General features: G+C 43.2%; 1 protein-coding gene across 1 annotated transcript in view; it reads left to right on the forward strand.

The window, feature by feature from the left end:
- The window catches only part of LOC122789203, a 1,548,683-nt gene that overhangs the window by 981,092 nt on the left and 541,226 nt on the right, over positions 1–26,365 (forward strand). Inside the window, exon 8 of the mRNA XM_044056474.1 lies at positions 20,886–21,019. Coding sequence (XP_043912409.1) covers positions 20,886–21,019 — 134 coding nt within the window. The remainder of the gene's footprint in view (positions 1–20,885; positions 21,020–26,365) is intronic.

Raw genomic sequence — 26,365 nt, forward strand, 5'->3', positions numbered from 1 at the left:
CACCCCTATCCTCGTTGCTGCTTATTTTTGTTGTTGTCAGGCCGTCGTTTTCTCTCAGGCCTTTACCTGTATATTGTTGTTTTTGTCGGTGGCCCGTTTTTCTTGAGGGTTGTTCTCTTGTCCTGTTATCCCTCCTTGCTACCTAGGGAGAAGCCGTTTTAGTTAGAGACCTTCTCCCTTTGGGAGCAGTAGCCGTTTAAGTTAGAGGCTACCCCCCCCTTTCTTTCTTAAAAAAAAAAAAAAAAAAAAAAAAAATCTTCAGTTGTTTGTCCTGCTTCTTTCTGTGGTGTTTATGATGTCTAAAGAAACCCCTAAGCAGTCAGGGTTCAAGAAATGTGATTCGTATTGCCAGAAAATGTCCCTTAAGGACGGGCATACGAGTTGTGTTTAATGTCTAGGGGCAGTCCACCTGCAGGATTCGTGCTCTGTTTGCCATGCCTTTAGTGCACGAGTTTTGCAGGAGAGGCGCAACAAACTTATTTTGAGAGGATTATTAAAACCCCAGATTGAGGTAGCATCGGACACTCGGCCCTTAAAAAAAATCCGATGACAAGCTGGCATCTTCGTCGGCTCCACCTTCGGTGCCAACAAAGTTTAGATCCAAATCTTCTGATCCTTCAGAGCAGATTCTTGGCTCCGAGGAGTCTTTTTCTCAGGCGGCTCCATCAGTGTCGTCAAAGCCGTCCTGGACCCAAAAGAGATCGAAATCTCCTTCGCTGGTCCCAGTGAGATCTGTGCCTCAGTCTCCACTGTTGCAGTCAGTGGCAGGTAGTCACCAGTCCTCGGCCCACTCCTCTCGATCATCCAGGAGTTTTTCGGATGATGATGTGGAGAGAGTGGTGAAGAGGCTGCTCAAGACACCGGTATTTGTTAAATTGTTGTCAAGCCCAGCCCAGAAAGAAGTGATGCCATCGTCCGAACCAGTCCCTGTCTCGATTCCTCTTCCGATTGCATCCAGTTCGGAGCTGGAGTGCATGGATGTAGTAGTGGTGGAACTGTTTGATGTTCTTCGTGTTTCACTGTTGCAGTCATAACTGTAGGGTGCTCCTGCCGGCAGGCAGCCCGAGGTCGGCCAGAATCCCAAAGTCTGGGTCCGGCGTCGGCTGTATAAGCTAGTATCCTGACGTCAGTACGCCTTGGTACATAGCCCTCAGCCGACGCCATCTTCTCCAGTCTTTCTTGCCGTGCGGTGGAAAGCAGCTCGCAAAACGTTGGTTGGCGATTTTCGAACAGCGTATTTGATTGTTGTCGGTCCGAAGTTCTTACTTCTCTTCTCAAAGCTAAGTACCCCGTTGGGGAATCTTTTTCTTGTTCCTCCGATGTCAGAAAAAGTTAATAATTGTATAGTGTGTGGGAAACAAATACCTCATAAAGATTTCCACTCTTACTGTCTACCTTGCTTAGGCCCTGACCACGACGTTTCTTGTTGTCGGTTCTGTGCCAGGTTCAACTCTCGTACTATCAAACGCAGGTACGATTGGGCTTTAAATTATTTTGGCAGACGCTTCAATTATAGAATGTCGTCGGACACTACCGGAGTTCAAAAGAAGCGCAAAGACAAAGACAGGCCTCCGAGGTCCAAACAGGACTCGTTGCAGCTGGAGCCAGCGTCCGGTTCGGCTGTCATCAGTGAGGCGTGTTGCAGCCCCTGTCGTCCGCCGCTTCTGAACCGAAGCCGATACGGACTCCCATGGGGAGCCATCAAGGCCCACTATTTTAACTGCTGCAGGACCTTCGGACGTCGCTCCTTCAGATGGGTCCGGAACCGCTGTGCAGGTACCGGCTTCTGAGGGGGTTTTCAGGCCTACTCACATCACTATTTCAAAGGCAAAGGCAAAGACAAAGATTCCTTCTAAGTCTAAAGTTCCAGCTCAAGCTGCTTCTGAATCCACTCCCAAGACACAAAAACAATTATTGAGGATGGCTGAAGATTTGCTTACAATGATTAGGGGTTCTCACCCCCCTCCTGAGAAAAGGCCTCGACAGGATGTTACTCTGGATTCCTCTGACCAGGCTTCTGTATCTTCTGTTTCTTCCTCTGATTAGGACTATTCCTTCCCCCCTTATGAGGATTCGGATGCTGAGGATTCTTTGCCCTCGGCCTCTCCGCCTGAGGATTTTTCTTTTGGGGAAACCTTGCATGAGATGAGGGAACATTTTCATTGGGAAGGACAGGAATATTCTGCCTCCAAAAAGAGGCTTAGAGAATTTCTTCTTCTTCCTCAGCATAGGCCTTTAGCTATCCCTCCTGTCTTGGACATTGTAGATGATGCTTTTTCTGAGGCTAATTTGAATCCTGATTCCATGCCTCCTGCTCCTTCTAAGCCTGATAGATTTTATAGGGTTCCTGACTCTCATTTATTTTTATTTAAAACCCTTCTGGATCCTGAAACTATTTCTCAGGGCTCTAAGGCTGCTAAGGTTGCTACTTCTAAAAATCCTATTCCCTCTGAGAAGGATTCTCGTGCTTTAGACAGGTGGGGAAAAAGGTATATACTTCTGCTACCCTGTCTGTAAGGGCTTTAAATTGCCAGTTTCATATGTTTAAATATCAGCAATTTCTTTTGTCTGTTTTAAAGCAAAAGCTTGCTTCCCTTCCTGCTTGTGCAGAGGATAAGGAACTTCAGGATGTTTTGCATGCTACTGAACAGGTTAACAAGCATAGCTTACATTATGGTTTTGATGCTTTGGATGCTTCTTGCAGGGCTGCTGCCTCTGGTACTGTGATTAGGAGACATGCCTGGCTTCGTGAACAAAGTTTACCTGAACAGGTTAAGGCTAAGTTATTAGATGCCCCTGTTCAACAAGATGTTCTTTTTGGTTCTAAGGCTGAGGAAGTTATTAAAAAGATGGAGGAAAAGGCAAAGTCCATGCAGACGGTAAAAGATTTCTTGCAAGTTCAGCCTCCTAGATTTTCCAGGAATTGGCCCTCTAAAAATTGGTCCTTTCCCACGTCTGACAGGCCTCAAAGGGGAAGATACAGACGCTCCAGAGGTCGTGGTCAAGGCCAGACCTCATACAGATCTAGACAATGGACTGCTTCTTCACCTAGAAGGGGAGAAGACAGATCCCAATCTCAAAGAAAGCAAACTCAATGACTCTCGGTTGGGCTTCAGGACCCCTTCACCTGGACGCCCCTCTCGGAGGAAAACTGTCTCTTTTTTACAGAAATTGGACTCATATTACCCAGGACAGATGGGTATTGGACGTGATTTTAAAAGGTTACAAGTTCCACTTTCACACTTTGCCAAGGACTCATGGTTGGCCAGATCTGCCAAAACTTCAATGGTCAGAGGCCTTAACTCAGGTGGATGCTCTTCTGGCCATGAGAGCCATAGAGCCTGTTCCACTCTCGGAAATAGGAAAAGGGGTTTATTCAAGGCTGTTTCTGGTCCCCAGAAAACAAAACTCATGGAGACCTATTCTGGACCTTTCTGTGTTAAACACCTTTTTGGAAATTCCAAAGTTCAAGATGCTTACTCTGCAACAGCTAATTCCAATGCTCTCTCAGGACGCCTGGATGGTGACATTGGACTTAAAGGAAGCCTATTTGCATATCCCTATCAGACAAGAACGCAGGAAATTCCTCAGGTTCAAGGCAGGTTCGAGGCACTTTCAATTCTCTGTTCTGCCCTTTGGTTTATCTACTGCGCCCAGAGTCTTCACCAAGTGCCTGGCACCAGTAGTGGCTTACTGCAGACTTCAGGGGATCCAGATTTACCCCTATTTGAACGACTGCCTTATTCAGGCAGACAGCAAAGATCTTCTGCTTCAACATCTGGACTTTGTTCAACGTCTTCTCCTACTACTGGGATTCTCAGTGAACATAAAAAAGTCACATTTGATCCCTTCTCAACAAATGGTTTTCTTGGGAGCCCTCTTAAATACAACCTTACAAAGGGCCTACCTCACTCCAGAAAAACAAACTCAGCTGGCTTCTACTTTCAACACCTTGGCAACTCTATCTCGGCTCACTGCAGGGAAATTCCTGCAGGCTCTGGGCTACATGGCTTCCTGCATTCTGTTGATTCCAAACGCAAGGCTTCACATGAGAAAGCTTCAATGGTATCTGAAAAGTGTATGGTCACAGCATTACCACGATCTGGATATTCTGATTCCTCTGATCCCCTGCCTCCAGAAGGAGTTCCTCTGGTGGTCCAGGGCATGCACTTTAAACGAAGGAAAACCTTTTCGTCTCCCTCAACCTGCTCAAATCCTAACCACGGACGCCTCGGATTATGCTTGGGGAGCACACTTTCTAGACAATTGCCAGCAGGGAACCTGGACAAAGGACCATCTTCACTGGCACATCAATCTGAAGGAAATGTTGGCAGTACAAAATGCCCTTTTAGCTTTCAGAAACCTTTTACAACCAGGGCCTCTGCTAATTCGCACAGACAACACCACGGTCATATGGTACATCAATAAGCAGGGGGGTTCTCATTCATACCCCCTTTGCAGACTAGCTATGGGTTTATGGGACACAGCTCTAAATTTGAATCTGCATCTCCAGGCTCAATTCATTCCAGGAAAACAGAATCTCTTAGCAGACAGCCTGAGCAGAAACATTTCAGATCCTCACGAATGGATGCTAGACACCAACTTGTTCAACAGGATTACTGCAGTTTGGGGATGTCCCCAGATAGATCTGTTTGCATCCCATCTCAATCATCAGCTGCCTCGCTTTTGCACCAGGTCCTTCCACAAAACAGCATGGAGAGTGGATGCCCTGTCCTTCAGCTGGAGAAGCCTTTCAGCATATGCCTTCCTCCTCTTCCTCTACTGCCTCGGTGCTACTGAAGATAAAACAGGACAAGCCCAAGTTCCTCATCTTGATTGCTCCAAATTGGCCTCGACAGTTTTGGTATCCAACCTTAAAGCTCCTGTTCTCGGGCCTCCTTGATTCTCCCACTGAACCCTTCGCTTCTGTCCCAGCATCAGGGTCAGTTACTACATTCCAATCTCAAGACCCTTTGCCTGGCAGCTTGGCTCTTCAAAGGAATTTGATTTCCTCTAGTCTTCCCAAACAAGTTTTGGATGTTCTTTTGGAAGCTAGATGGCCTAGCACTAGGAAATCCTATGCCTCTAAATGGAAGAGGTTTTCTATTTGGATGCAGGACCGAGGCTCTGATCCTCAGGTTCCTGATCTCTCCTCTATTTTGCTTTACCTTCGAACTTTTATCTAAAGGACTTTCCTTTTCTTCCATTAAGATTCATGCTTCTGCTATCTCTGCGCATTTCAGTTCTGATCCTCCTGTTTTTCACATCCTTTGGTGAAGCAGTTCTTGAGAGGGGCTAAAATTTGCGGCCTCCAAGGACCCCTCCTGTCCCTGCCTGGGATCTTAATTATGTTTTAGAAAAACTTACTTTGCCTCCTTTGAGCCTGCTGCATCTTCAGATATTAAGTTTCTATCCTGGAAGACTGTTCTTTTGTTAGCATTGACCTCTGCCAGAAGGGTCTCAGAGTTGCAAGCTCTCATGGCTGTGGAACCATACCTTATTTTCCATCAGGACAGAGTATCCTTGAGGACCAATCCTACTTTCATGCCTAAGGTGATTTCGAAAGTGGCTTTAAATCAGACAATTCACCTTCCTACTTTCTTTCCAAATCCTCAAAATAAAGGGGAAAGGATTTTGCATTCATTGGATGTGCACAGACAGTTACGATTTTACTTGGACAAGACTAAAGATTTCAGAAAGTCTAACCAATTGTTTGTTTCCTTTGCCTCCAGTTCTCTTGGAAAACCTATTTCTAAACAAACTATTTCCAAATGGATTGCTTATGGAATCAGATTTTGTTACACTCATCATGGGAAACAGTTTCCAGGGACCATTAGAAGTCATTCTACTAGAGCAGCTGCTACTTCTACAGCTTTCCTCAGAGGAGTCCCTACCAAGGATATCTTGGAAGCTGCCACTTGGAGTTCTGTGCATACTTTTTCCAAGCACTACAATCTCCCTTTGTTTTCTAAGTCTAGGGCAGGCTTTGCCTCTGCTGTCTTGCAGGGTATTCTTGCCTCCCCTTCTTCTATCTAGAGCCTCCTCCCCCTCTACACTGCTTTGGGATTCCACCCTACAGTTATGACTGCAACAGTGAAACACGAAGAACATAGTACAGTTGTGTACACCTACCATAAATGTAGATGTTCGAGTGTCTTCACTGTTGCAGTCGGGGTTTCCCTCCCTCCTATCCCCTCTTTTTCTCTTATTTGTGGTGTATTTGTGTTTCCTTGTTGGATTCATTTTTGATTTGTTGGGGATTTCTGACATCTAGGGCAAGAAAGGCTGGAGAAGATGGCGTCGGCTGAGGGCTATGTACCAAGGCGTACTGACGTCAGGATACTAGCTTATACAGCCGACGCCGGACCCAGACTTTGGGATTCTGGCCGACCTCGGGCTGCCTGTCAGCAGGAGCACCCTACAGTTATGACTGCAACAGTGAAGACACTCTAACATCTACATTTATGGTAGGTGTACACAACTGTACTTTCCGACAACCCTTGCCTCGTCCGCTCCAACCTCCTTGATAGTCCGCCCTGTCGAGGGGTCTGGGCACTGAGACTCTCTCGTCTGCTCCGAGGGGGGAAGTGGTGTAGGACCTTTGTCCGACCCTGCTGTCCCCCTCAGAGCCTCGGCGCAGGTGAGTTCGGCTCCCACATCCACCTCGGAGCCATCGCCTTCGGTGCAGACGAGATCTCCAGGCTCGCCGGAGCCTCCCTCCATTCTGGTCCGTGGTGCCTTTGAGGTGATGAGGTGTGTGCTGTCTACCGAGACTGCTCCACTCTCTGCTCCATTGGCTCCGTCCCCATCGATACCGGTGTCTGCCTCGGATCCTTCTCTCCATCCCAAGTGTAGGGAACTGATGCCCCAGGATGCCCCACAGGGTGACCCCTCTTCTTCAAAGACCTCTTTTGAGCATGCATCAGAGAAGGTTTCCAGGAAGACAAAATGTAAGCGGAAGCATTTGGACTCTCCCGAGTCCGTCACTTCTGACACGGACCTAGATGACTCTGAAGGGTCCCCACAGTCCCCCTCTGAGGATGTCTCTTTCTCAGACATCCTGGAGATCCTTAGGCAGAGGTGAAACTGGAAGTCCCTTGCCCCTTCTGAGGACGAGTCTGTGTACCTAGACGCGTTTGGTTCCCAATCCTCCACCTCCTGGGTGTCTCCGCCTTTCGACCCACTTTTGTCTGCAGTGAGTTGAAAGGCATGGAGTGCTCCAGAGACCATGGAGCCCGTTCCATCACCACACCAGAGGACAAGACATTTCTTTCTAAAGGCGTGCCAGTTGATGCTATGGTGATGGCAGCTGCCACCAAGAAGGAACTCACGGAGACTTCCTCTTCTATTCATCCGCCAAACAAGGAGTCTAGAGCTATAGATAGATATGGGAAGCGTGTTCTCTTCAGCGGCCTTTACTCTTCGGTCGCTGAACTATTTGACACATTTCACAAGACTTCAGAGGGATCTCCTTCAATAGCTGGGAGATACCCTTCTGGATCCTTCAGCTGAGGGAGCGGCTTCCAAGACAGCTAACCAGCTAGCGACCCTAACATCCATTAACTCTTCCATGCGCCTGATTTCTTACGCAGCAGATGGAGCGAGTAGGGCTGCAGGCACAGGAGTGGCTCTTCGCAGACACTCCTGGATGCGCCTTTTTTAATTTGCGGAGCCCTTCAAGTCCTCCTTTACGAACGCCCCCTTTGATGGCTCGGTCTTGTTCGGGCCTCATGTTAGAGAGACTCTTACCAGGAGGTGGCAGAGTTTAAATCACTTTTTAGTGAAAGGAAAATTCATTATGCCTTCTGTTAGTTTACACAATATGAGTGTGACTTCTGGCACTTGTGTGTGGTAAATGTAAGGCATGTAAATATATTGTAAATAGTTCTGGGAATATTAATGGACGTAGAGACACAGTGAAAGATTTTTTTTTAGATGTGATACTACTGGTATAATTTATGCCCTTAAATGTCCATGTAATAAATTTTACATTGGCCAGTCTCAAAGGACCTTTAAAGTAAGATTTTTAGAGAACATAAGAAATGCAGAAAACTTTAAAGAGACTAGTTCTGTGGCAGTTCATTTTTACCAAGTACATCAGGGCTCATCTGTGGGTTTACAAGGTACCATTTTAGAAAAAGTGGAAAGAATTAAATTTGTTTCTAATGATACTTATTTTAGGGACAGACTTTTATACAAAGAAGCCATCTATATTCTTAAAGTTGATACTTTAATACCCAATTGTATGAATTCTGAACTTAATTGGAGATTTCTCCTTTAAGTGTGTGATTTTTTTAATTGAGTCTTTATTGAATAATTGAAAGCACTATTTATCTTGAGTGTTTTATTGAATATGTATTCTCCTTTGAAGGCATTTTAGCCAAGACGTCAGAGAGTGAATAAAATTTGTTTGGATTTTTATTGGTCATTGGTTTGTGGTTGTTCATTACCAGATGTTCTTCGTGCTTCACTGTTGACCGTCATTACATTTGGGTTATCTGCTTGCAGGTAGCCCTCAGTCGGCCTGATTATCAAAGTCTTGGGTCCTGTGTCGGTTGCTGTCTCATCTTCCATGACATCAGGTCGTCAGGGGTATAAAGCATGCAGCCGACACCATTACATCAGTCTTTCTTGCCGTGCGGTGCCCGAAGCAGAAGCAGTTCGCAACTGCCGGCCGGCCGACTCCTGAAATTTTCGTAGGCACTGGCCTTCTAAGAATTGGTCCTTTCCTGCCTCTTCCAGGTCTTCTCAGTCCGAACCCAGAACTAGCAGAACACCCAGGCTTCAGTCCCAAGGTACTCACAGGCCTAAGCAGTGGGGGGCTCCCACTTCCAAAGCTGGAAGTAGTAAGACACCCCCCCTATGGTAAACTGTCACAATGACTTAACTTTAAACCTTCCAAGTCCTACTCAACTGAATGTTCCTTTAGGGGGAAAGATCGTCCTGCATGCAAAAAACTGGGAACTCATTACCCAAGACAAATGTGTTTTAAATATAGTTTCCCAAGGATACAGATTCCACTTCCACTCCTTACCAACCCCAAACGGTTGGCCAGACCTACCCACAAATCAGTGGGCAGAGGCTCAAAAGCAAGTTCTGTCTTGTCTAAGCATTAGGGCTATCCAACCTGTCCCAGAAGAAGAATGGGGTCAAGGTTTCTACTCAAGGCTTTTCCTGGTACCCAGAAAAGACAATTCCTATCGTCCTATCCTGGATCTGTCTATCCTAAACACTTTTTTGTAGTCCCAAAATTCAAAATGCTAACACTTCATCAGCTGCTTTCTGTGCTAGGCAAAAATGCCTGGTTGGCAACACTGGATTTAAAGGAAGCCTTACCTGCACATCCCAATAAGGGAATCTTGCAGAAGATACCTACCCTTCAGAGCAGGCTACATGCACTATCAGTTCTCTGCACTGCCCTTTGGCTTATCTACTGTGCCCAGGATATTCACAAAGTGCCTAGCTCCAGTCATTGCATTTTGCAGGCAAAGAAATATTCAAATATACCCATACCTGGACAATTGTCTAATTTAGGCAGAAAGCCAGGACATACTTTTAAATCTGGCATTTGTAAAGAAATTACTAACTTCTCTGGGGTACACCGTAAATGAAAAGAAATCACATCTAGTACCCTGCCAACAAATTGTATTCCTGGGAGCAGGCTTGAATACAACTTCCCAGATGGCATACCTCACGCCAGAGAAACAAGTTCATTTGACAGACTGCTTCAATTTACTGACCACAAAGACCCAGCTATCTGCAAGGAAAATACTGCAAGCCCTGGGGTTCATGGCCTCTTGCATTCTACTAATTCCATGTGCAAGACTGCATATGAGGAAATGGCAATGTTATCTAAAAAGCTTATGGTGCCAACATTCTCAGGACCTAGAATCAATGATTCCTGTCATACCTTGTCTAAAGACAGAGTTCCTTTGGTGGGCAGAGGCCTGCCACCACAACAAGGGACTACCATTCACTCTACCCCCTGCCGCCCAAACTTTAACAACAGACGCATCAGACTATGCATGGGGGGCTTACTTGGCAGGGCAGTGCATTCAGGGCAAATGGAACCAGAGTCAAATGCACCTGCATATCAGTCAAAAAGAAATGTTAGCTGTACAGAATGCTCTGACAGCCTTCAAGGACCACATTCTTCCAGGGCAATTATTGGTAGAGACGGACAACACCACTGTTATGTGGTACATAAACAAGCAGGGGGGAACCCATTCATACCCCCTCTGCAGACTAGCCATGGCTCTGTGGAACACAGCCTTGAGCTACCATGTGCACCTACAAGCTCAATTCCTGCCAGGCAAGCTAAATACATTGGCAGATGACCTAAGCAGAAATCTCATGGACCCACACGACTGGAAGCTGGAACCAAATATATTCAACATTTTGAGAATCAAATGGGGGAGCCCAGAGATGGACCTGTTTGCCTCCCCTCAGAACTACCAGTTGGACAAATTCTGCACAAGGACTCCCCACAGACAAGCTCGGAAAGTGGATGTCCTGTCCTTCAGCTGGAAAAACCTACCAGTTTATGCCTTTCCCCCTCTGCCTCTCCTTTCCAAAGTGCTACTAAAGATCAAACAGGACAAACCAAGGACAATACTTATTGCACCAGACTGGCCACGCCAACACTGGTACCCTCTCTTGCGCAGAGTGTCACTTCTGGAACCATGACACCTGCCTCAGGCCCCTGCCCTGCTGTGCCAGCAGGAGGGATGGATTCTGCACCTATAGCTTCAAACCCTGAACCTTGCAGCCTGGCTAATTACATGACCTCTCCTTTACCATCACTGAGTAAGCAAGTGATGGATGTCATTCTGGAGGCAAGGAGGCCTAGTACTAGAAAATCCTATGCTGAAAAGTGGAAAAGATTCTGTTCCTGGAACCAAACACAGGGCATGTACACAACAGTGCCCAATTTACCGTTCATTCTTCAATACTTAACTGAGATGCTTCACAAGGGCCTTTCCTTTTCTTCCATCAAAATTCATGCCTCTGCCATCTCAGCTCATTATAATACAGAGCCACCCCTCTTCTCTCATCTACTGCTGAAGCAATTCCTTAGAGGGGCCAAAACTTAAGACCACCCAGGAGAGCCCCTACTCCATCCTGGGACCTTAACTTTGTATTGGAAAAGCTCGCTTTATCTCCCTTTGAGCCAGCTGCAAATGCAGAATTGAAATTGCTTTCTTGGAAAACAGCCTTCCTCCTAGCCATTACTTCAGCAAGAAAGGGCATCTGAATTACAGGCCCTCATGCCAGTGGAGCCTTTCATCATCTTTCATGCGGACAGGGTGTCCCTCAGGACCAATCCCTCCTTTATGCCCAAGGTGGTATCCAGTGTGGCCCTTAATCAGTCCATTCATTTGCCAACCTTCTTTTCTAATCCACAGAAATAAAGGGGAATTAATACTGCACTCCTTGGACGTACACAAACAACTTAGATTTTACTTGGACAGGACTAAGCCTCTCAGGAAATCTGAACAGCTGCTGGTTGCATTTGCTGCAGGGGCAGAGGGGAAAGCCATTTCGAAGCAAACCATTTCTAAGAGGATAGGGCATTGCATTCATTTCTGCTGTAAACATCATGGAAAACCTACACCACAGGGGATAGGATAAGACCACATTCAACCAGGGCTGCATCTACCTCTACAGCCTTTCTCAGGGGTGTCCCTACCAGAGACATCCTAGAAACTGCTACCTGGAGTTTGGTACATACCTTCACCAAGCATTACCACTTACCAATTTTTTCTAAATCCATAGCTGGTTTTGCCACTGCAGTCTTGCAGGGCCTTATAGCTGGTCCTAATGCTATCTAACTGCCTCCTCCCTTCCTTAGCTTTGGGAATTTACCCAAATGTAATGACTGCAACAGTGAAACATGAAGAACATAGTACAGTTATGTACACTTACCATAAATGTAGATATTCAAGTGTATTCACTGTTGCAGTCCTGGTTACCCTCCCTCCAGCCCCCTGACTTCTATTGACTATACCTCTATTCTTGCTTACTATGCTTTAAAGCTTTCTGGTGTATTTGCTTTTTTGTTGGAGGTGTAACCTTGTATATAATTGCTTGTTATTATGGGGGCACCTGACTTCTGGGGCAAGAAAAACTGATGTAATGGCATTGACTGCATGCTTTATACCCCTGACGGTTATAGAAGATGAGACAGCAACTGATGCAGGACCCAAGACTTTGAATCAGGCTGACTGAGTGCTACCTGCAAGCAGATAACCCAAATGTAATAACTGCAACAGTGAATACACTCTAACATCTACATTTATGGTAAGTGTACACAACTGTACTTTCAGAGCTCTGCCCTTTGGTCTCATTACAGCCCCCAGGGTGTTCACCAAATGCATGGCAGTAGTTACGGCTCAACTGAGACGTTTGGGATTCCAGGTTTTTCCTTATCTAGACGACTGGCTCCTCACTGCCACCACCAAGCATCATCTTTAAGGGCCAGGAACCACACGATTCACACTTGTGCACATATAGGAATCACAGTAAACTAAGAAAATTAGGCCTTGTTGCCCTGTCAGTGTATTGCTTTCATGGGCGCTCAACTAAATACAAGAGACATGATAGCCAAGCTCCCACAGGAAAGGGTGCTTGCCATTCGATGTCGGGTCTCTCTCCTCTTGTCAAAGTCAAAGGTTCAGGCACAGTTAGTCCTAAAGGTCTTGAGCTTGATGGCGGGTGCCATTACTCTAGTCCCTTTAGCTCATTACCATATGAGGATTTTGCAATGGCTCCTTTTCACTCAATGGTCATATCAGGATCTACCAATGTCACACATGATCTTAATCACAGATACTTGCAAGAAAGATCTACAGTGGTGGCTCCACTCTCCCCTAGTCACTCTGGGCAGACCCTTTGTAGCCCCTCATCCGGTAGCCACAGTGACCATGGATGATTCCAAGATAGGTTGGGGGGGGGCATTATCTGGGACAGACAGTCCAAGGAACTTGACAAACTCATGAGTACCATTTGCACATCAATGTCCTGGAGATGTGAGTGGTGTTATTAGCGTTGCAAGCACTTCACGACTCTCTTCCTTATGGTTGTATTGCAATTCAGACGGACAACATGTCAGTGGTGTGGTACATCACTAAACAGGGTGGAAGCAAATCTTACCCCTTGTGTTCGGAGGCCCTTCGAGTATGGCAATGGGCAATTTCCTCTCAGCGTTTTCTGGTTGCAGTGCACATCCCGGGAAAGTCCAGTGTGATATCTGGACCTCACCAAGGCCTTTGACACCATCCCCCAGTTTGGAATCATAGATAAACTTACTAAGCTGGGCATAAATCCCTACGTCACTCGATGGGTTGCTAACTGGCTTACTGACAGAACCCAGACAGTAAAAGTAGCCGACTCGAAATCCAGCTCCAGACAAGTGACAAGTGGAGTACCTCAGGGTTCAGTCCTGGGACTACTCTTGTTTGGCATCTACTTCTCTGAAGTACAGGCCAACACTAAGGGACTCTGGCTAACAAAGTTTGCAGATGACTGCAAACTGAGAGCCATTATTGAATCCCCAAATGATGTGGATATTCTACAAAAGGGCCTTACAGAAACAGATGCCTGGTGCCAGAGCCATGGGCTCAAGCTTAATGCCAAGAAATGTATAGTTATCCCCTTTAGAAAAAACATGTACCCATGAATTACCACATAGGTGGCAGGACACTAAACATCGAAAGTGTGATGAGAGACTTAGGGACACAGGTGGACAGTGGTCTCACTTTCGATAACCACATTGCCACAACAGTCAGGAAATCCTTCTATGTGGCACACCTCATCACTAAGAGCTTTTCATCCAGAAAAAAAGAGATCATTGTCCCACTGTACTCATCCCTCATTAGACCCATTATAGAGTATAATGCCCCGTTTGGTATGTACCTCACAAGACATCTGCAACAGCTTGAAAGGCCACAGAAATACCTCACGAAAAGAATCACAGGCCTAAAGCAGATGCCATATACTGACCATCTAAAAACACTCCAGCTATACTCTGTGGCATATCGTCTACTCAGAGGCGATCTCTGCTTAACATACAAGGCCATGTCGGACATGCTCTACTTAAAGAAATCCCAATCCCTCAGAGCCACACGCTCCAGGCATCTATACCTTGTCATCACAATGAACAAAACATGCTGGAGGGATAGTTTCCTGACCCAGAGACTCCCCATACTCTGGAATAGACTGCCCATACATACCAAGCAGAACGCCTCTTTGGACCTCTTAAAAGGAACCTTGATGATTGGATGGGAGATGGGAAATTCACCCCGGGGATCATGTCAGTCGCCCTGCTAGACAGGGGCCTGGAGAAGTAAATATTGTGGGAAGAAATATCCAGGGAATTGTTATGGCTAGGCTTGCATAGGCCCTAGGGCCGATAGCCTAGTACCATCCTATGAACCTATGATAGCGGACGAGCTCAGCAGGGCAATTCTCATGCTCCACAAGTGGTCTCTGAAACAATATGTGGCGGATATGATCTTCCGCTGATGGGGGCCAGCCATACTGTGATCTTTTTGCCTCACACCTAAACAACAAATGCAGCAAGTACTTTGCCCTAGTTCCCCCACCGGGACAGTCGCCCAGAGATGCACTTATCCATGATTGGCCCCCCGGGATTCTTTACGCCTTCCCCCCCCTTTCCTTTAATTTCAAAAGTTCTTCAGAAAGCAAAGTTGCTGAGTCACAAGCTGATCCTTATTGCCCCGTACTGGCCTTGTCAGATATGGTTCCCGTTCCTTTCACATTACCTGTAAGAGGAGCCTTGGAATACTGGACCTGGTTCCAGATCTCCTGACACATCACTCGGGTGCTCTTCATCCCTCCATTCAAACTCTCAAGCTGACAGCTTGGTTTTTCCACTTCCAGTCCTAGCCAAGCTCCCTTATGTCTCGCCTATGGTTCAACATATTTTAGTCTTTTCTCATAAACCAACAACTGGGAAACTTTGCGCTAGCAAATGGAAGAGGTTCTCTTTCTGGGCCGAGCAAAATGACATTGATCCCTTTACAGCCCCAGTTTCAAAAATTTTGGATTTCATGACAGTAACCTTTGAGAAAGGACAGTGGCTGCTACGATTCGAGTTCAACTGGCTGTTATTTTTATTTTCATGTGGGCCTTCTAGGTTCTAACGTTATGTCCCACAAGCTATGTAGGGCCTTTTTTAAAGGTGCTACCCTATTAAGGCCTCCTATCCGGGAACCTCTCCATCCTTAGGATTTCAATTTAGTACTAGTGGCTCTGATCCTCCCTCCCTTTGAACCAGCCGCTTCTTGTCCTCTGAAGTTCTTATCACAGAAGGCCCACTTCCTGATTGCTGTTATATCAGCTAGGCGGGTTTCCGAGTTACAGGCCCTTTCCATCCGCCCACCTCATATGATCTTTCACAAGGATAGAGTATCTCTTTGAACTAATCCTTCCTTTTTACCAAAAGTCTGTTCAGAATATAATTTGAATCAGTCAATTGAACTTCCTGTTTTCTTTCCAAATTGTGGCAACAAGGCAGAGTATAAGTTACATCAATTAGATGTCCACAGGCAGTTACCATTTTATCTTCAAAGAACCAAGGACATCAGAAAATCAGATCAGCTGTTTGTATCCTTCACACAGGCTAAGCAAGGCTCTCCAGATTCCAAAGTGACTTTGTAAAAATGGCTGTCCAATACTATTACTTATGCTTATGAGTCTCGGAATGTGTCTGACCTGGGAAAGGTAAGGGGACATTTTACTAGGTCCTTGGCTACCTCCATAGCTTTTCAAGCTAAGCTTCCATTAGATACTGTTTGTGCGGCAGCAACATGGGCTATTCCCCATACCTTTATTATGCATTACAAAGTGGACATGGCCTCTCGGAACAGGGCATCCTTTGGTTCCACGGTTGTGAAGTCTCTTTTTCAGTGAGCCACCCAGGATTTAGGTGCTGGGGACGCTGTCCCAACCAGAAAGAAGGAAGGCAAGATGGACAACATAACATAACATAACATAACATAACATAACATAACATAAAGAAGTTATGTTCTTACCATAACGTTCCTTGTTTGTTGTCCTTTATCTCGCCTTCCTTCTTGCGTCCCTCCCCCATCCTGGATGATTGAGAGAATTCCCGTTTTGGGCTGTTTTGGCTGAGTTTCCTTTGCTTTTCAGCTGTTGCTGTAGTCCTTGCCACCATTGTTGTTCTGTTTTGTGGTACAAGGAAGCAGTATTATTTGCTTACCTCCTTTATTTGGTAATTTATAGTTCTCCTATCTAGTGGTTAGTTGTCACAAACAAGATCTGGGTAGTTACCGCTAAGCATACTAGGATAAGGGGCTAGCCTCGAGCCAGTAAGGGCTCTTCGAGCTTTAGAAGTGGCCGAGTTGGAGCAGAGATTGGCTCTGAACCCAACCAGAAAGAAGGAAGGCGAGATAAAGGACAACAAACATGGAACATTATGGTAAGACCATAACTTCTTTTTTCCACTGACACAGTATAAAGCCACAAGCCACATACTTGTGGCAGCAGTACATCCAGGAAGTGGGTTATGGGAAGAAAGCACCGTTGCTTAGCAAGCACTGATGGCGAAACTCTGTAAATAAATCGGTAGTTGTTTTTAAACTGTGAAATTATTACTATCATAAAAATTAACACTAAACTAGTAAGCTGCTCGACTTGTACAAGAGTTCCCTATTAAACATGCACTATACATTTGGAAAATGTTTACACAGACACTGTGATATATTAGTGAAAACAGTTGTACTCATTTATCAGTCTCTCTCCCCTCTCATCGATTGTAAAGGCAAATGATGGAAATCACTGACAGTAGGTGGTATAGGGATGAACATGGTTTTCTCTGTTGCAGTACAATACGAACTATATAAAAATACTAAACTTAATTAAAAAATTATAACACAGCTCTACAGCTTAATATTCTGATGGCTATAACTAAAACATATATTGGACTACCGACACACAGAAGATGCACATGCACATGCACAGCTCCAAGTTTGATGATCAGCTTTAAACGTGAAAGATGGTCAGTGGCATACACTCAAGCAAGATACGTCACTTTCATTTGCATTACGGTTTAAAATAAGCAAATACAGTGGAAATAATAGATTAAAAGAAAAAAAAAAAACAAAGAAAATATTTCACCCTTAAATAATTTGTCAAGCTAAAAGGAAAAAAATAACAGTACCCACATAATCTGGGATCACATACATATACACATTGATTACACACGAAAAGGCAATTCCATTACTGGATTAGGAAGAATTGCAAAACGTTGCAACACAACTCCCCCAACAATCTCCTACTAAATAACTACCCAAAAATGGGACCAAATCTGAAAAGCATGCACAAAAAATACATAGTCTGATTCACATACAGACCACGTGCTTGCATAAAAAAGAATGGCTTTTGTAATTTCATAACATCAGTGTAGCAGTGATAATCAACCCTATTTTTATTGTTCAAAGACAGCCTGTCTCCATAACTCTGAACTTACAGCCACAATCAACAGATACACTAATTTTATTCAGAACGATCCCGATACTGGAAACACTAAGCTCACTACGCCACTATTTCAAGAAAAGAACGTTTCTTACCTTTATAAACACCCCAATGTATTATTCAAGACATCAAAGATTACATACTCCATTAAAAAGCTCAGAATCTCTTACTTTTAGCTATGACAGATAGTAAAAACACTATTGCAGCTGTCTCAGATCGTACGTACCTACCACACTATACCTGAAACAGACTGCGGTAGGGTTACCACCTGTCCCACTTTGTGAGGGACAGTCCCTCTTTGGGCAGTTGTGTCCTGACAAAAAATTGTAAAAATAGCAAATGTCCTGAGATTTTAGGACAAAATTATTTCCTATATTTTATGTAATAGTTGCATAAAACAGTTATTTTGTATCTAAAATACCTAAATGTTATAAGAAACAGAATAAGCAACTAAAATGCTTCAAGAATAAGCTTTTATTTAGGCAAAAAAGTTAAGTTCTCTCCTTTGTACTGACCGTGGGTATGTGTTGGCCTGTAAAATCTGATGTTTGTACCAAAAATGTCCCACTTTGGCCATTTGAAAAGGTGGCAACCCTAGACTGCGGTGATTTTATCTAAACCTTTCTGAACCCCACAGCATGACAAGAACTGATTTGGGTATTGTTTGAGATCTATATTCCTATAAAGGCATAGCATAAGCTCCTATAACAAACCAACAATAATAATAAAGATCTGTACCCTCCAATTACTAGCAAGTGATAAACAAGAACATAACTGTCTCATTTTACAGTTAATCCAACAGCCCAGACGGAATGGACAAACAGAAAGGCACTCCTACTGAAGACAGCAAAGGGCTGAACTATATGTAACAAGCTTCTGGTGCTTCCAAAAAGCCTTTGTATTTTACCTATGCTACTTGTGCATTTTTTATGTAAAAAAAAAAAAAAAAAAAACACTATTCGGAAAGGAAAGGAAACTGGAAATGATTTTTGCCTCACAACTTTCCTCTTATCAGCAACAAAAGGTTCAACAGCACCAAGAAAAGCGAGCATAAAAACTGGTGTGCCAATGGAGGATATGCTGATCAGTGTTAGTGCTTCTAAATCTCTTCACCTAATCCCTTGCTATAGATCAGAGAGCGTGCCTGCTGCTGTTGCTGTATTTGCAGAGGTAGAACTATCAGTCCCAGCCTTCGACAGACAGTGTGTCATGCTAAATGCAGAATACAGCTTCAGCAATGTAATTAAAAAAAAAAAACAAAACATTGCATTCACCTAGTTATTAACTGCAAATTGAACTCATAGTGAAAAAAGCACATATTTACCTTGTTGGAAAAGCTGAACTTGAAACTACTTGTAGCTCGTGCGATCTGTGCAGAGTCCCCAAATAAAATAGAGGGGTCCAGTAGCAGGTAAAATCTCAAAATATTTGCAGAAAGAAAGGATGTACCTGGTGCTGGACCCTGTATTTATTAGGGGAAAACAAAAGAACATAATTTTGGGGGTAGAGGTGTGACGCAAGTTGTGGCTTGGATTGCAGGAATCTGATTGGCTGCCACCACTTGCTTTATCAGCTACTTTAGAAGTGGATTTTGTAGTAAAAGTTTTATATTACAGTAATGTAAAAACATGCCGAGTCGTAACTGAATAAGATAAATTACAAGTTCAGTTACGATTTCACCGTGTTTTACATTAAACTCGGCTACTAGTCTGCAATAGAGTTTATTACGCTTGTGGAAGGCACTCGGGGGTAACAGCTTGCATTTAGTATCTTCTCATGGTGCGCACGGTGTTAAGCACAAAGGCACCATGAGAAGGTACTTGGAGTTAATGAGTTAAGAACACTGTAATTTCTAGGTGTCCATGGATGGACCACCTATATGTAGGGGCACCATATCATCTGTTCTAAACACCTTGAGGTTGTAACCAAGATGGAGAGATTTAGGTTGTAGAGCTGATGGAGAAGGTTTATTAAGTGGGGTGGCTCTTCTCAGCAGGCATCTAGTGATACTGTTAGGACTCGTGGAACTGGTATTTTTAATTTTGGAAAATGTTGAAAAGACTTGGTTAGGAGTGGTTTTGGGAGAGGAGGGAAGAAAGGGAGTGTTTTGGCAAAGTGGAGGAGGTATGACATTGGAAGAGAATTTGTCTAAAACAATGTTAGCGATGTTCTTGGGACCAGGGAAGGAAGTGCCGTTGTCTATGTCTAAGCTTCCTAATGTAGGTGAAGGCAGACTTAGGATTGCCTTTTCACTAACTTTGTAGTTGGCCTTACATTTCCTTATGGTATACATGAGCTTTTCTGTGTGTACGTCCTGCAGTATGTTTCACCTCTGTAGCTTTTTTGCATGACCTACAGTGAAAATAGACCTAATTTAGTAAATGCAGATACTTTCTCATTGGCAACAGAGAAGAATGCAGTACTCCTCATTCATTCATCTTAAGTTTGGAAAGGATTTGTTTTATGTTTTGGTTTAGTAATTGGTTTCCGGGGCATATTTAACTTTATTAGTTTGGACCTATCAGTGAAGCAAAGAACACTTGTTTATAAAGCTCTGTTAATCACAGTCTTTTTTAAATCTGTCTCAACATCTTTTAACTTCAAACAGAAGTGAGCTAAACTTGGGTAGAACATCTGCACAAATATGTGTATCATGAAGTTTTATGTATTTTATTTATATTTATCCAGATGTTCTTGTCTACATTTTGTGCATGTGGTTGTTAAACAGAGTTTTTCTGACTTCAGCAATTAACAAAGGGCAAAATGTAACCATAGTAATTAATTGATTGTTGAGTGCTGAATTAACTTTGAGTGGTAGGATTGGTTTTTTTAGTAATGAATTAAAGTATTTAAGTGCTGTTGCTGTTTGAATGAACTGTCTGATGAAGCAGTGGTTACCATTGCGAAAGCGCTCACCATTTTGTATTAAAAAAGATGATTTTACTTTGTTGTGGTTCAGCTTCTTTATTCCAGCTACCTTCCTACTGGGCACCTGTGTTCCTATTCATCTGTTTAAAATGTCCATAAGATTAGAATTTTACCATATAAACTTGGTATTTAAGGGAAGACAGTGTCTTAGAATGTGCAACAAAAGGGGGGAAGCTTAATAAACAGGGCTTTTTAGTTAGAAGCACAGATTAACTTGGAAATACATTTACTTTCTGAATTGTTTAATAAGACTGACACTTTACAGTGGTGTGAATCCATAATACACATTCCAAGAAGTTTTACATGTTTGATCACTGATTTTTTTTCTGCTAAATGTTGTTTGCTAAGGTTATTTAATAGTTTGTGTAATAGAAATACCAACAAGTATGCTTACTGTAAATGCATTATGACATTTTTATGTATGTTTTTTTTTTTAGATTTATTGGCACAAGTTCAGTGTTGCGGTGGTGTTCAAATGACTCAAAAGTACTTAACCATCCCAAACGACCCGTGTCTGCCTACTCACACTTCTTCAGAGAGAAGCATCCCATATTTCGTAAACAGAATCCAGGTATGCAAAAATATATACTGGATAAGAGTTGTAGTAATGGAGTACTGATTAACAAGAGTAACTGAATGTTTTAGAAAGGCTCCTTGAAAACTGCAGTTGACCAGGGTTTAGTTCAGGTAGATTGTGGTGGTTGGATCTCTTGTTAGATGTGGTTATTTCATGTTCATAATTTATTAGTTTTGTTTAACATTACTGTGTTTGTACGACTCCATGGTTATTGTCACTCGTATCCGGAATCTCTGTGATAGTTCTCTTTTGACAAATCACCCTACTGTTTCTTCCAGTGCTGTGCACTAACAGTACCTAGCAAGGAGATTCTACCTATTTTAAGGCTTGTGATTGCATTGCGCAGTGTACTTCTGTGTCTCTAAATTCTGTAAGGTGAAATGTCACTTCACCACCCTCACTCTTGTTGATATATGGGTACATTGAAGTCTTCGGTGTAATACATATGCTAGTTGGCAAAAGTTGCTTGCATCAGCAAGAGATCCATAAAGTGTTTTAGACAAAGTACGGGTATACTGGCAAGTTGAAGATGGCAATTGCTTGTATTATTTTCATTGTTTGGAAAGAGCCTTTTTAACCCTGGTTTGTGTTTGCTAACAAGTATGTTTGTTAACCTCAGTGACCAGGTGTAGCCTGCCAAATAGGATCACCATTCATGCATAATAATAGAATGCTCCATCGGAATATACCACCTTCATACACTGTTAACCCTGTATGCCCAATTTTGTTATAGTCACTGAAATATGTCAGAAGCTAGGTATTCAGAGCAGTAAGATAGCCTGCTACAGTGCTACATCTTCAAGAAGGACTGAGCAAAGGAAGGGGCCTCTGGTGTTGCTTTGCTTGTTGACTGAATTTAGGCTTGCTAGACAGTACCTATTTTCAGAGGAGTACAATGTGCTGGTCATCCTGATTGGAGGTACTTTGATGAGCACACCGGGAAAATTGTCACTGTACATTTCCATTGGGGAAGAGTGAGTTTGTATGACCAAATTTTAATAGGTGTTTTGTGTTTCACTGTTGCAGTCCTAACTCAGGATTTCCTGCTGTTGAAATCCTTGGCTGGTCCAGGTACCAGTGTCTGTGGGGCTTCTGCAGAGTAATCTTTTGCATTTTACTTGCTGTATGCCACAGTCTGAAAAGGGTTCCTTGAGGTTTGGGAACCTGGTCTTGAAGCATCTACAGGTTCTCCAAAGCAGCTAGCGTTAGGTTCCCCTTCATATGCAACTAACCTGTGACTTTAGACTTGCTTTGGCAGAGATTTAATTTGGCATATTTTTAGTAGAGGGGACTGGAATGTATTGTCTAGATCGGTACTTAGCATTCAAGAAACTTTTTTTATTTTTTTTTGTTCTCCTACTGACATAAAGGCACCCATTTATCTGTCTGTTGACCTGGCTTACAGCAACATTTTTTGAATTTTTAGCCCTCTGAGATTAATTTTGGTTTTTATTTTGTATGGTTAAGGAAAATAAAATTGTATGAGAGTTATTTTTTTTTTTGGGGGGGGGGGTGATTAATTTATCTCTGACCTACAGGAATGTTTTGTGACCTTGCAGTTTTATATGGAGTGTGTTGCTTAGGTATGTCGGTGTGGCTTCAAAAATAATTTATTATAAATGACCACCAACAAAGTGCTGGATGAATAAAGAGTCTGATCTGCAGCTAAGAATTCATGGGTCTGTTTACATTCTGCAAGTATAGGTGTACAGCACCCTCCCAATGTGCTTTATGCAGGGAGTAATACAGGCATTTTAAGCTGGTTAGTCTGTCGTACTTTTGGTGTGGGTCAGCAGGTCATGCGAAGGCCAGATGTTCAAGTTCACATTGTATGTTTTTTGGGGATTCGAGGAATGTAGAAATATGTACTCTGCCATTAAAAAAATATTGTCCGTTTTTGATGCTGTTGTTGAACTGTTTGTTTCAGTTGAGGCCCTGGTTCCTTTAGAGAGCCGCAATACAATTTCAATTTTTATCTTAGAATATGGCACAGTGCAGATGTTAAACGAACAAAGTGCAGTGCAGACATTTACAAGACAGTTTAGTTTTTGAAACAAACTGAGCACACATGTACGTGTTATTGTTTTACAGGTAATAATGTTAGTTCTGATCAAAAAAAGCACTGCCTTTTAATTGTACTTCATGCTTCCTTGAAATTTGCTACTGAATTATTTGTCAGTTGCCGTTTTGAAACTTGTTGATGTGATAATATTTATTTACCTTCATTTGCAGTTTGATTATAATGTAGTATATGTAGTATTTTTGCTTTTTCATTTTATCTGTTTAATAACATCTCTCTTCCCAATGTGTTTTTCCATCTGCCTTTACTTTGAAATTTTTTTTGTGTGCGTCTGATCTGGTTCGTGGCTGAAAAGGGTCCTTGGACCAGCACACCTTCCTGGCTAACAAAATAAACTTATCAGGCAACCTTGACATTTGGTCAGGTGATATCAGAAAGTTGAGATGGACAGTTGTAATCATTTTACTTGTTTTGCTAAATATCTCCTTTGTAGTTTTGGTGATGGACATCTTTATGGTCTGGAAGAATAAAAACCTGTATCTTCTGGGAACAGCACTAGGAAAAAGTATACCTTTTAGAAAAGGTCACTGTAGAAAAGATCATCATCAAGATCGTTTTGAGTAGTAATTTGGCATCTGGGCTCCATTAATACGAATGGCATGAAAACTTGGAGTAGGTGGTAGTGTTTTCTTCCTGGAGAAAGCTAGTAACTGTCATGTTTATAGTTTTTAGACTATCCACCTAAAATCTGTAAAGGTTGATGCTTGGTTTAGGTGCATATGGTGGTGGTACGACTTTTCTGAGTATTCAAATCTGTGTGTGTGTGTGTGTGTGTGTATATGTGTGTATGTATATGTATATATATATATATATATATATGTTTGTGTGTGTCTTTGTGTAGATATATATTTGCTGTTTAGATAGTCTTTTGTATTAGTTCCCTTGGTTTATAATTATAAGTTTGTTTCTTTATAAATTTATGTTATGATTTTCATGTAACTTGAAGCTTTTCTCCCCCAGGCCTCCACTGAAAATGGGTCTCAAGCCCAGTGGACTTTCTCGGTCAACAAGTGTCAATAATATATATGTAATTTGTTTTTTTTAAATATTCTTTATCTCCCTGCCTGATGAACATTAACATTCCCCATGGGTCTTGAGCCCACTTGGTCCCAAAACAGAGGAGGGCATTGAAGCCATCCACTCCATCTGGGACAAGCGCCAAAGGAAGGGAGCCATCATCCTGGCAAGTGTGTACGGTGCTTGTGCCCTGCCCCAACTTACTGCTTCAGCTGTATTACAGGGATGGGGAGAGCTCTCTTGTCCCAGTGGCTTGAATCTGGCCTCCCCTCAGAGGCTAGACTCAGATTGTCCATAGGCCAGAGAGCATCTCTGCTCCTGCCCTCCTAGCCAAATCAGTCTCGCTGTGGTGTATCTACTGGACCAAACTTCTCCTGGTAGCTGATGTGTGCTGCACACATCACCTCTGGGGATTCAAAATCTCTTTCTTAGCTTAGTACGTGCACTTTGATATTTGTGCATAACAGGTGACCATCACTGGATTGGTGAAGCCAAGCACATCTCTGACCATGATGTATTCATCAAACCACCTTTCCCTCCGAGATTGTGTGAGCCAGTGTCAACTTACTCCTACCCTCCCATACCTGTTTGAGGCTTGTTTTTGCATTGTATGCTTTGTTGTCAGGACTTTATTAATTTATACTGTGGAACTGTGCTGAGTTGCCCTTCAGTTTTCAGAGTACTGAACCTTTTGGGTTGCAAACATTTGGTCTCAAAAGACTTTGTGGGTTGGGTGGGTGGCATTGTGACTGTCATTGAGTAATAAATATTTATTAGCAGCAGATAGTTACTTGTGTAGATCTAGCAAGAAGATATTCAAGCTTGTATACCTTCAGTCTTTCCTCGTCGTCTTATGGGAGATTTTAATAATGACCTTAGTGAAATGAGTAGACAGCAGCTGACGGCAGCTGTTCCCTTGCAGCTTTGTATATACTTATGCAATTAAAGTGATAAGAACCATGGGGGCCTATGTCTTCAGTGTCTTATTGTTGGACTTCAGGCCTCTGTTTTGAGGCTGGTGATGCTGTGGTGGTAAGGAAGCTGGGATGATCCCTGAAAACTGTCACAAGCCTATACTTCACTGCTATCTAAGATAATCAGCTAAAGGGAATAGTGACTTTACTTTTTACATTTGAGTCTGACTAGGACATTTACTTAGTCTTCAGCACAACTTTAGACTGCTTTTTCACACTGTTCAGAAAGTTTCACTAGGATATTTAAAAGTTTTGGAAAATGTCTCTTTTTGCCTAACTAAATGTCAGTGGACCTTGTAATGTTTTTGAGTGCATTAGTGTTAATATTTTCCTGCTTTTGATCCTTCTTGGTATGCAAGCCATTACTGTTTGTTTGTTTTTTTACAGTGCTGTAGTGCCATTACTATGTTTAACTGCATGTGTTTTTTTTTTTTAAAAGATTTACTGACACTTTTTAATTATTTAACAGCTGCTGTATTCCATGTAAATTACTGGTGGATTGTCAGTGTTGATTTGAATTGGGATACCCCTACAGTGCCTTTTTTAGGCAAGGTTCAAATGACAAATTCACCACCGTAACAGGTGCAAGCAAAATCTGAGGGTAATGCTACTCAGTGCTAGAAGTCTAAACCTCAAAATGCACTCACTTGAGGCACTCCTTAAAATGGAGAACATCGACATCTGTGCAGTGACAGAGACCTGGTTTAAGGCTCCTGAGTGCACCCCTGCATTACCAGGCTATAATTCATACCACACCTTTTGGCCACCTAACCAGGACCGAAACACTAAAGGCAGAGGCGTGTCCATATTCATTAAGGATATCCACACCTCCAGGTTAGTTGCTCAGCATAATGCATCCAAGATTATCCAAGTGCAACTAACTCTGGACAAGACAGCAACCCAAATTGTAGCTTGCTGCAATTCCCCCACCATGCCCCAGGATTCCCACTCCTCATTTCTTGATACACTGGAAAATATTAGGATACAACCTAACACCCCAATGGGCAATTTCAGCAACCCCACCATTAACTGGGAAGACTACTCATGTACCAACTCTCTTGCTCAATGTTTTCTGGAATTCATAAACTCTAATGCCTTGGATCTACTTATCCACACCCCCACCAGGGGCAGCAATCTCCTAGACCCATTACCAACATGGGCAACCAGTGTTCCACACCAGAGGTCAATTCCTCAGTCAGATCTGACCACAAGCTAATCACCCTAGACATCCACATCCCGCCCCCACCCCCCATTAGGGAAACCACTTTA

The sequence above is a fragment of the Protopterus annectens genome, chromosome 14.part0, assembly GCF_019279795.1.
Source record: "Protopterus annectens isolate FY-2018-M chromosome 14.part0, PAN1.0, whole genome shotgun sequence".
Lineage (NCBI taxonomy): Eukaryota > Metazoa > Chordata > Ceratodontiformes > Protopteridae > Protopterus > Protopterus annectens.